Below are 12,586 nucleotides of genomic sequence, written 5' to 3' on the forward strand. Positions count from 1 at the left end.
ATAAAGTTAATGAATAACTAGACAGCTTGTTACCCATCAAACCATCGTTTCAGAAATATATCCTTACCTACAGTAAACTGAGAAACAGAATGACCACAGGTGTGCAAAACAGCAGTGAGAATGAGAGTGACTTCTGATGGTCTGCTGACTTCCCCATTAACTTTTCTTGTGGAAATGTGGCATGGAGTGTGAAAAATAACAATCATGTGACTGCAGATGACTAAAACAGTGTGCTACAACTTTGCCAAATTTCAATCCCAGACTTGGATTCCAGATTTTTGATGCATTCTTTAAAATTAGCCCATTTGAGGTATGTTGATTCAAACATTGTTCATGCACTGTTTCACCCAACTGAAAATTAAAAACAGGAATTAGAGATGCATACCCAGTGTCAAAAATATACAACTTTATAATGTTCAGTAGGTATATAATTCCTAAATTTTCTTTATGTGCACTAACAAATAGCTAGGCAAACAGAGGATCTCTAAGGATCAAGGATTCCTGAATTCTCAGTGCATAAAGGCATGAAGCATCTCTGCATGGGGTTGTTTCCATGTTGCACTTACAATGCTCTGTCTGGTCTCCAGGAATAACTCTTTTTCAGTGAATAAGAGCCAATTGTCCCAATGGGCAGCATTGGTATAAGCACCTCATTCTTATTAGCAAAGGCTTTTTGAGTGTTCTAAGTTAGTTTATCGCCATCCAGGAGCTGAGACTCTATGTGTAGTAGTGCAGTTATATGGTTGATGGTTTTGCTATTTTTCTCTGCTGGATAAAAATAGTAAAAATAATAAAAATCTGGTTTTCACCAAACAGATTATCAAAGGAATTTCTCATCCTGCTAGTCATATGATACCCATGCTTGTTTTTTCAATAGAATCAGAGCAATTAAATGAAATTGTTTTGTCACAATTATTTGCAATTGTTTCTTTTTATGATTTTGGGTTTAAAATATAAAACTGAAAACACATCTGCTTGAAATCAAGCAAGCAATGTAATTGCGTATAGAAATTAGGCTATATTCCTTTCCTCTTTTCCGTTTGCATTTAGTTTAACCTATTTACCATTTCCCATAAACTACAGACTGTAGGGTATATTAATTCTTCACCAACATTTCACATTCTAGTAAGAAGTTTTACTTGAGTTTTAATTTGAATAAATGCTGATAGAAGTGTTCTTGAGATTTTATAGTTCTTTACCTGGTGTACTATTGGGCCTTTATTCTCATTAGGCTAAATTTAAATATAGAAGCTGCAAAACAAAGTTATGGGCACTTTCAGCTAATTTAAGGCTTTCTGCCTCTGAAACAGCCATTTAGAAAATCCTCATGGATATAACTCTACATTAAGAATGGCTCAAGTGCAGAAAGTAGAAAAGGGCATGATAGGATGACAGAAGAAACAGGATGGTAAATAGTTATGGTATTTGTGTCTTCTATGCAAAATGAGGTGACTTCTGATGAAATACAAAAAGATAAAGATTTTCTTGGATTGCATTTGACTCCTGGTGATTGCATTGACTCTAAATAGTTGGAAGTAGAGATTGTAAAGTGAATTAATTCATTGGTAATTAGTTGTAAAAAAGTATATGCAAAAGGATTAGTTGTCTTTGTTGCTAAATTTGTGCAGAGACATTATGCAGTAGCTAAGAAAACAATTGCAAGGACTATAAATCCTCATGTTTTAGGATCTTTGCTGAACATCAGCTCAGATAAAAAAACACATTTCCTCTTTAAGTGTCACTGAAATTGTGTTGAACATTGGGCACTATTAGAAGTAAAGTAACAGTTTAGATGGAACAGCCACCTGTTTTTCCAATATAAGCCTGGAAAACAATTAGTACCCCTATTTCTAGTTTGTGTGAGTGAAAGAGAATAATTTATCACCCTCTATGAAAACAGGTTTACAGATTGCAATGGGCCTATCTAGTTGTCACAGCCTATTGATTCCATGGTAAAAAAAAAAAAGCTTATCATAAGAGAAACAACTTTCCCTTTTAACAAAACCAGAGGGATATTAGAATAGGGCTACCATATGTAAGAGGAAGAAATACAGATGACAAAGCAAAGGGTGTGTTGTGCATAAAATTTAGGAAGTTTCAATTGTACCATCATGGCCACCATTTTGATTATTTTAGTTACACCCTGCAGATATTCCTGCCAGAGACCTTTTGGCCAACATGATATTCTTACAGTAATTAGCCTAATGCTATTGAGAAGCTCACATGCAGAATATGAATTCAGTAGAATCATCCTACTTGTTCACCAGCAACTAGTATTAAGACACATAATTTTCAATTATTGGAAGCAATGTATGGTTATTATTGTTTCATGGACATTGGTAGCTTTATCCTTTGGCTTAGAGCTGGAAGGATCTAAAGGTGTTTCCAGTTAACGCTACATGTATGTTGTTACCATACACAAGGACATGGAATTCTATCTAGGCAGTTGGGCAGGATAGGTTCCTCCAGTAGTCTGTTCGATTTACATGATGGCAGGACTAGCACAGTAGCCAGGAAAGACCAAATTTTCTGATTTAATTGTTTGTTTCTTTGTTTGTTCAATTTCTATGGCCACCCATCTCAGTCAATGACTCTGGGAGACTTACAATTCAGAAAATGTATCACAACTAAAAATTTAAAAAACATTTTAAAACAGTAAAGCTAGTAAAAAAAAACATTGAAACATCCAATTCAACATAAAAACATCCAGTTCAACTGATTGTCCACTGGGTACTTTGGCAGCTTGCTATTTTTTTCAGTCTTGTAACTTTTCTATACATGTGCAGAACACTATGTGAATGTTTAATCAATTATCTGGTTTCAGGACAATTAGAATCACTAGGGAACCTGATTTAATAGGGAAACAAATCTGTGATCTTATTTTGGGAGAAAATAAGACAAGCAATTAAATACAAAATTGTATATTTATATTAGCTGCTCTTAAGGTATTGCTAACTATTTTTATATAAAGTCAACTAAAACAAATGTGAACAAGAGAGGATGACAAGGATAAACTGTAATTAAAATACATGCTATTTGTTTTCCTCATTACACATTATAAATGTTAATCAAAAAAATGAATTCTGCTCATTTAACCTTACCCTGTTGCAGTACATTTAAATGTATTCAGAATGTAATGATAAAAATATTGTCTCTGTATGCACTGATGTGCATGGAGGAGGAAGAGATTCACAAAGATTTATCTCATAGATAAATCTGTTATTTGTTGAATATTTATACTGGACCATGTTTTGCATTATTTGTGTCAACATCCTTACTACCATCTTCATGAAAACAATGGTTTGGTTATTTTAGAGTGGCAGACAAAGTAACTCATGTAAACAACTTATTCAGTAATACAATTCTTCCCAGGTGATACTACTTTAGCCCGTATCTGAAATATCCATAATTGAAACCTTTTTCCATGGAATTATTTCTTTTATCTATAAGAATATATTTTGTACATGATTTTTTTCATTCTACCTATGAAGGAATATGCTATCATGTGATTTTCTCACCTGCAATCTAATGGTACAATCTAAGAGGAATTATATTATCTCAATTATCTACTGTTTATGCATTGTATTGCTATGGTCTTATTGCTTACCTACTGTACACTCCGATATTTTTTTTAAACAAAAATTTCCACTCTAGTATATCTGAGGGTTAATTATGTTGTTTGTAAATGAGATCTTTTTTTCCTTGACTTTATTTCTTCCTTCTACCTGGTTTGAATGTGTCAGCATGATGGTGATCCTACTGAACTGTGTCACACTTGGAATGTATCAGCCCTGTGATGATATGGATTGCCTCTCCAACAGATGTAAAATTTTGCAAGTAAGTAGCTCCCTTTCTATAATGGAAATATATGGCCTTCTGGTTGATATCTTGACATTTTTCATAACTATGTTATTGAACTAAAGTCATCAGCAAAATCATATGGAAATAAGGCCCATAACAAGCTGGCACTTTTTTTCCATTTCAAACTTTTATTGGTTTAAGCCAGCACTTTTTAAATAATCTGTCAAAATGTCAAACTTGCTATTCCATCTATTCATACATCTGCTTCTGTGTTTCTCTATATAAGATTAGACTATATTGTTGGGACTTTGAAAAAGTATTCACACCCTTTCAGTTTTTCCAGATGTGACTATCTCTGCCAGTTAGTTATTAGAGCTTCTTGTGGATCCTGCTGATATATAGAATATCGAGACAACAAATAGCACCAAAGTGGGATGGTGCTTGGCTCACTTGTTTCATAAACAAAATCAAAATAAGTTTCTAAAATTCTGCATAAAAAGTGGTTTGATGTTCAATGTTCTAAAAAAGATTATAAAAATATTTCTAAAACTCCATCAACTCACAGTCAGGCACAGTCTCGAAATTGAGAGGATTTGAAATAAGGATAAATCTTCCCAAGAGCAGATGACCTATCAAAATCAACATAATTTTGCTTGATTCCCAGAGTCTTCAATAATAAAGACCATACATATAAAGTAAATAAATACATTCAGACAGTCACACAGAACTATTGAACAACATATACTGTACTGGTCTGCAGGTCTCTGTTACCTTGGCTAAAGTAATTACTTTCCTGACTCCATCATCAGAAAATTACTGGGAGAGTAGCAATGTAGAGGTCATTTCTCACTAAGAAGAATGTTGATGCTCATTTCAAGTTTGTCAAAAGGTACCTGGATGAACCTTCAGATGTCTGAAAGAATATTCTATGGATACAAAAGTCAAAAGTGGAATGTTTCAGTTTCTGTGGAATACATTTTGTCTGGAAAAAATAAACACCGAATTCCACAATAAGAACTTCATACCATGGACAAAGAGAAGATGGAAGTTTACTTGTTGGAGGGATACTCTGCTGCCCGGTTTCTGCCCATCTTTTAAAGTGCATGTGGGTATATACTATAGCAAGATTCTAAGCATGCAAGCTCATGTACAGAAAATGGATGAAAGAAAAAAAAAATTCAGCATTTTGGCATGGCCAGGTCAAAGAACGGCATTTTAGAATGGCATACAAATGATTTGGTAAGACCAAAAAATAGCAGTTCCAATTCAAAGAGCCCTCAAATATTATTGAGTTGAAGTGGTTTGCTATGAATAATAGGGCATCATTCCTATAAATACAATGTGAAAAAGATGAGAGATGTGTTTGCTTATGAAATAAATGCAACAATCACCAAATCTTTACATTAGTTATTCAGTCAGCCTGATATTAGGCTCAAGCCCAAAGGCAACAACAATGAAATCCAAATGAGTCCACTTCTTTATTTGCTTATACCTAATAATAATAATAGTAGTGGTAGTAGTAGTAATAAAGTTGGAAGGGACCTTGGAGGTCATCAAGTCCAGCCCCCTGCTCAGGCAGGTAACCCAACACCATTTTGGACAAATGGCTGTCCAGTTTCTTCTTAAAAACTTCCAGTGTTGGAGCATTCACCGTTTCTGGAGACAGGTTGTTCCACTGGTTAATTGTTCTAACTGTCAGAAAGTTTCTCCTTAGTTCTAGGTTGCTTCTCTCTTTGGTTAGTTTCCACCCATTGCTCCTTGTCCTGCCTTCAGGCGCCTTGGAAAATAGCTTGACTCCCTCTTCTTTGTGGCAGCCGCTGAGATATTGAAACACTGCTATCATGTCCCCCCTCGTCCTTCTCTTCATTAAACTAGACATACCTAATTCCAGCAGCTGTTCCTTATATGCTTTAGCCTCCAGTCCCCTAATCATCTTTGTTGCTCTTCTCTGTACTCTTTCTAGAGTCTCAACATCTTTTTTACATCGTGGTGACCAAAACTGGATGCAGTATTCCAAGTGTGGCCTTACCAAGGCATTGTAAAGTGGTATTAATACTTCATGTGATCTTGATTTTATCCCTCTGTTAATGCAGCCTAGCACTGTGTTGGCTTTTTTGGCAGCTGCAACACACTGCTAGCTCATATTTAAGTGATTATCCACTAGGACTCCGAGATCCCTCTCACATTTACTACTATTGAGCAAGGTACCCCCTATACTATACATGTACATTTGGTTTTTCTTGCCTAAATGTAGAACCTTACTTTTTTCACCATTGAATTTCATTTTGTTAGATAGCGCCCAGTGTTCAAGTCTGTCCCGATCCTCCTGTATCCTAAGCCTGTCTTCTGGAGTGTTGGCTATTCCTGCCAGCTTGGTGTTGTCTGCAAATTTGATGAGTTCCCCATCTATCCCCTCATCCAGATTGTTGATGAAGATGTTGAAGAGCACTGGGCTCAGAACAAAGCCCTGGGGCACCCCACTACATACTTCCCTCCATGTAGATGTGGTTCCATTGAGGACCACACGCAGAGTACGGCTGGTCAGACAGCTACAGATCCATCTGGTGGTGATGCTGTCTAATCCGCATTTTTCTATCTTATCAAGTAGTAGGTTGTGATCTACTTTGTCAAATGCCTTACTGAAGTCCAAGTAAATTATATCCACAGCATTCCTCTGATCCACTAATTTTGTCACTTGGTCAAAGAATGCAATAAGATTTGTCTGGCATGATCTGTTTTTGACAAACCCGCGTTGGGTTTTAGTAATGACTTTGTTTGCCTGTAGGTGTTCGCTGATTCGCTGTTTGATTATCTTTTCCAGAATCTTCCCAGGTATTGAGGTCAAGCTGATAGGTCTGTAATTTCCTGGGTCCTTTTTTTTTTTCCTTTTTTGAAGATGGGAACTACATCAGCTCTTTTCTAGTCCTCTGGTAGTTCCCCAGTGCTCCAGAATCTTTGAAAAATATAGTTCAGTGGTTCTGAGATCACATCTGCCAGTTCCTTGAGAACCTTGGGGTGTAATCCATCTGGTCCTGGTGATTTGAACTCGTCTAGGCTGGACAGGTGTTCACTTACCATTTTTTTGCCTATCTTAACTTGTGTTTCTATTCTGTTTTTTATGGCACTATTTTTGATAGGTTGGTCTCTTTTTTCCTTTTGTGTAAAGACAGATGCGAAAAATGAGTTAAATAGTTCTGCTTTCTCCTTGTTGCTTGTCAACTTCTTGCCATTTTCACCCACTAAAGGACCAATCATTTCCTTCACTTTTTTCTTGTTTTTTACATGTTAAAAGAAGCTTTTTTTGTTATTTTTGACTTTGGTCGCAAGCCTTAGTTCATTTTGAGCCTTAGCTTTCCTTACTTCATCTTTGCAGGCTCGGGCTATTTGCTGATATTCTGACTTAATTATGTGTCCCTATTTCCACTTTCTATACTTGTCCTTTTTATCTTTCAATTTATCAGAAAGTTCTTTGGAGAGAAGCTTGCCAAACTAAAGCTGTAACCTTGTAACCTACTTGAAATATGGTGTGGCTACCCTGAACTTCTTATCTTCTTCCCCATCTAGCTTATGACCCCTTGTTCATTGTAACTTCAAACAATCGCTGAAAAAGTAGACATTATGCAAGAACTACCTGTAGACTGTTTAATACTTTCTAGGTAATACATATTGTTGGACTGAATTACAAATATAAAAATAAAAAACAATCAATAAACAATAGATTTAAAACAAATCTTTGTTTGTTTTAAATCTATTGTTTAAAATTATGTCAGATAGTTAAAAAACAAAGATCTTAGCCTAGTCTATTATTTGTATAAAAATAAAAAACAATCAATAAACAATAGATTTAAAACAAACAAAGATTTGTTTTAAATCTATTGTTTAAAATTATGTCAGATAGTTAAAAAACAAAGATCTTAGCCTAGTCTATTATTTGTTAAGGGACCAGGTCAGTGATGGGATTCATATATGTGAACAACCTGTTGTCTGTGTGGATGCCGCTTCCAGAAGTCCATTCTGGGTCTGGGCAACAAAAAATTATCTACCAGTTGTGCTGAACTGGTGCAAACTAGCTGAATCCCACCACTGGACTAGGTAGATGTTTCTAGAAATAGTGTTCAGTGGAAGGATTAGTGGACATAATAGAACAGGCTCCTTTCTCTGTAAGCTATCTGCAACATTTTTGTGGGTGGCAGTGCCTGCAAAAGGGTTTTCAAACATTATCTTAAACAATTTATTAAGACTATATAGAAAATCCTGTTCATGCATGTCATATGCCTATTCAAAATAACGGTTAAAATTAATTTAAGTCTGCATCTTTTTTCTTATGGACCTTTTAGGTGTTTGATGACTTCATTTTTATCTTCTTTGCTATGGAAATGGTGCTGAAGATGGTGGCCCTGGGGATATTTGGCAAGAAATGCTACCTTGGAGACACCTGGAACCGCCTGGATTTCTTCATTGTTATGGCTGGGTAGGTGTTTTTTTAAACCTGCTCAGAAATACACTAATAGACTAATAGATATGGAACTGGGCACTGTCTCTAAACCTAATTTGAACATAACTATAAGAATGGTTCAATTCTGTTGTGTTAAAGTGAATTGAAAGCATAGCCCCATGCATTGGAGGGTAAACAGGACTGCTAAGAAAACTTAATACAAATGAAAAAGTTCTTCAGCACATAATAGTCTTTCAGCCAGCTTCATATTCATCTTTGGGGAAAGATAATGGCCCTCCTTACATTGCTTAGGAAGCACAAACATTGAAGCCAATGAAAGTTGGCTGTGGGAGGTTGCGTTGCTATGTTTCTCTAATCCCGTATATTATATAAGTCCCTTTTGGTCATAATATGGGTACTTACTAAAATCCCCTGCTTTGTACATGAAATTGAATTAAAATGTTCCTAGAGAGTAGCTATTAGTTTCTATTTCAATACTTTCACAGAAATAATGTCTACAATTTCCCTAATTGATCGGTATCACTAGCAAACTATTTTACCATTATGGTTTTTCCGCCTAATATTCAGCTAAAATACTTTCCTGAAACTTCACCAGTCTTGCACTCTGAAACAACAAAGAACAGGTAATAAGCCCATTCTGTTTGTGCTTGTGAGCTGGTAGGAAGCTAATTTAAGTATCACTAAGGAACAGGTTTATCCAAGAATTTACAAATGCTATTGTTTAGGCTGAATCTTGTGATGTTGCATCTGACCAACTGGATGGTTCTTAGCCTAATGTAAAAGGCTTCCCTCTTCAGCATAAGTTTAAAGAGGTAGGGCAGAACAGAAAGGAAGGTGCCTAGAAGTCCCAAATACAGAACTTACCAGCATTTTGTAAAAAATTTGAAAACATAAGGGGAGATGTAAAATTGTGCAATTCTGGGAAAAACTAATCCTTAAATATATAAAAATCATTTAAGGAATATAATAGAAATAACAGAAGGCAACAATCATATAGTAAGAATTCCAAAGAAAAAATAGTTGTATGTTGCTATCTTAAAGGATATCTTAAGATTCCAAACATGTTCAGATGACATTGCAAAAATGCAGGTTTGAGGAAGATTATCTAAATCTTCTATTAGAATTTGGTTGGGCAGGTCCTTCTTGCTCCTTCACATTTGTTCTTCCTCTCAAGCAGTATATCCTCACAATTTTATAAACTGTTGAGGACAAGTGAAAGGTATCTTTTGGGAATGACTGCTCCTTTTCCCATAGAAGAAAATTGTTCTACCCATGATATAATCTGACTCTAGATGGCAAATCACAGAATTACCTGGTAGTTCAATCCATCTTCCCAATAACTATTTGCTTCAGTAAAAAGCACTGACTAAACCTTTCTCCATAGCATCACTGTACACTATTGAAGCCTGCCAGTGCAGGGTGTCAATGGTATCAGATGATTGAAGTGGCATTGTTGTGTTATGCCAAAAGGTAGTGTATGATGCAATGAAGAATACAGTTACTTGCTATGATTTAAAAACTAAATATCTATTAATGCATCTTAAAATTGTGTTGGTCTTTATCACATCCATTCACATTGCTGATATATTCAAGCCTGGGATCAACTACAAATTCTTTTTTGCATATGCCTTTGTATACCAATTATCCCTTTGTGCATTTGAATTCTTTTCTTAAGTGAAGAACTCTGTATTTGTCTCCATAAACTTCCATTTTTCTCTTGAGCCCACTTTCCTAATCTATCAAAATAATTTTGAATTTTATTTTTCTCTCTCAGTACATATTAATAACCACCCAATGTAATTTTGTATCATCAGCAAATCTGATAAGCAGCTGATACAAGGTATAGAAACAAAAGGGAGTTTTCATGATCAGTTCAGTGTTGTTTCATTTTATAGAGTTTTGGCATTAAGGGCATCTTTTTTTATTAAAAGCAAACACATTGTGATTCTGTCTTTACTTTCCGATGGCCAATCTAAATACACCTCAGGGACAAAGTGACATTTAAGTTCTTTAACAGCAAAGTTGCTGTATTAAAGCTGCAGTAGTCACTTCCTCTGTCCCTCTGCAAGCTGAGTGAAGGGCCCATAGGGATTTGCAAGTTAAATATCTAGTGCACTGTCACAGTTTACACTTGTAGCCAAAATTTTACAGAATGGTGTCATTATACAATGAGCATTTGCCCTGCTTTTTTTTTTTTTAGTAAATAATCATTTATCATTTTTATCTGGAATTTACAACTAGCAATGGGTTTTATCTAGAATTTACAACTAGCAATGGGTTCAAGCTTAAATAAGTAGAAAAGAGCTCTGTAAAATGATATTTTCTATAGCAAAGAATAGCAATACATTTTTTTGTTGTATTCATTCCATTAAGTCGGCACAGAATTATCACTTGGCTTGTTTTAGATCAGTGTAAATCCTTTATTGCCATCTACAAGTTTTTATTGTTGTCATTGTTTAATCCAGCTGGAACGTTTACTGCTGGCCAAATTTAAATGTCATACAATCTAATTAATTATCCTGTGCAAATGAAAAACTTCTTTTCACTTTGAAAAATGTGCCAGACCTAACTGAACCCTGTCATTTGTGATGTCAATGTATATTTCCATCAGATTAAGTATTAGAAAAATCCTCTGTTGAAAGTGTGGGTATAAAGGGATATCATGCCTTTCTTTCACCACAGAACATCCATAACTCCAAAACAGGAATTCCGTTTCCATTGATCATTCAAATCTAGGAGACTCTTATAAAGTTCATATGTATTTGGAAAAAAATATTTTGTAAAGAATCTATAGCTCAAATGCAAGCTGAGAGAAAAGGCAGTTACAAATGGCAAACATATTTGCTGATTTTCTGGGGAATTATTATTACTACTGTAACAATGTAGTATGCTGCCCTTCAAAACATAGTTTATAGCACAACAGATTTACTGAGGAAGTTACTCAAAACACAACTCAAACGTAGTACTCTCAGTGTAACAATCAAAGTAAAATTTATATATTATTTAAAATGTTCAGAATTGAGTTTAGTATCTTTGACAATTGCCAAAGCAAACGTACAGATATGGGCACACCAATACTTGATCCATATTCCAGAACACAACTTGTTTCTTATGCCAGTTGGAATATAAAAGTATATATTCTATTCATTGCAAAATAGTTACATAGCAAAAAAAAAAAAAGACCATAGGGAAAAAAAGAATGTAGAAATGCTTGTTGTTCAATGCACTGTTCTGGTGAATTAGCAATAATCTATTTTGCCACACTATAGATTTCATTCCTTTCTCTCTCCCTCCTCTCTTTGGTTCTTAATCCCAACATTAATTCATTGGGGAGGGAGGGGTTGTCCTAATTTTACTTAGCACTAAAACTTCTGGAATAGATTAAGATTAGTAAAAGTTTTATCAAAAGATGTGATTCATGTAAATTACTTAGAGGCTAAGTTAAACTCACAGGCTGGGTTTAACAAACTGATAGCACTTTGTAAATCCCCCCTCCAGACACCCAACATTTCCTCTATCCAAACTTCTATTGAACTAGGATACAATCCTCCCTTCTCCTATATTGTGTAGAAGGAAGCATTGTATCCAGGTTTGATAGAATTTTGATAGAACGAAGTGTAGCAGAAGAGTGAACTGTCTGCTACTGATTTAGTAGAGTACCTAAAAATTGCTGATAGGTGCCAGGAGGAGACAAAATACAGAATAACAGAGGTAGAAGGGACTTTGGAGATCTTCTAGTGCAACCCCCTCTTTGAGTAGGAGTCCCTAAACTAGTGGTTCTCAACCTTTTTAATGCTGCGACCCCCAACCGGTCGTAAGTCGAGGACTACCCAAACGGTCGTAAGTCAAGGACTACCCAACCGGTCATAAGTTGAGGATTTTCCCTGCCCGGGAGCGCCGCGCATGCGTGGTGCCGCCCCCTGCGCCAGCTGAGGTGTAGCTGGCAAGAGGCAGAGATGGCGCAGGCCGACCACTGGCTGGGCCACCAGCTGGCCTAGCCCAAGGGAGGTAAGGCACCCACCGGGCCCCACGTGTGCCAGCAACCCTCCCTGCACCCGCCGGCCTCCCACCTCCCACCCCTGGCCCTCTTTTACTTGCATTTTTAGTAGTTGTTCAGCAGGGAGGGGTGGAAACTTCCAGACAGCTCGCCTTCGCTACAGACAACTTGTAACACCATTTTGGCGAGCTCAGCAGGGCAGAGACAGCCTGGACAATTCCTATTGGCTTTTGAAAGCCAATAGAATTAGACTCTATTCAAGAGAGTCTATTCTATTGGCTTTCAAAAGTCAATAGAATAAAAGGGAGTAGCACAGCTAAGGAAAAGGGGGA

The 12,586-nt window shown here is 36.1% G+C and overlaps 1 protein-coding gene across 4 annotated transcripts in view; it reads left to right on the forward strand.

The window, feature by feature from the left end:
• The first annotated feature begins 3,728 nt into the window (after positions 1–3,728).
• CACNA1I (calcium voltage-gated channel subunit alpha1 I) overlaps positions 3,729–12,586 on the forward strand; it is a 192,630-nt gene continuing 183,772 nt past the window's right edge. For 3 of the 4 annotated variants that reach the window (XM_039335515.1, XM_039335517.1, XM_039335516.1), the window contains exons 1-2: positions 3,729–3,837; positions 8,139–8,272. In XM_039335515.1, the coding sequence (XP_039191449.1) occupies positions 3,745–3,837; positions 8,139–8,272 (227 nt within the window). In that variant the 5' untranslated portion in view covers positions 3,729–3,744. Of the gene's footprint in view, positions 3,838–8,138; positions 8,273–12,586 lie in introns of those variants that run through there. The other variant, XM_039335518.1, reaches the window with a different exon arrangement.

This window comes from Crotalus tigris, unplaced genomic scaffold, assembly GCF_016545835.1.
Source record: "Crotalus tigris isolate CLP2741 ecotype Arizona unplaced genomic scaffold, ASM1654583v1 scf7180000017644.4837335, whole genome shotgun sequence".
NCBI lineage: Eukaryota > Metazoa > Chordata > Lepidosauria > Squamata > Viperidae > Crotalus > Crotalus tigris.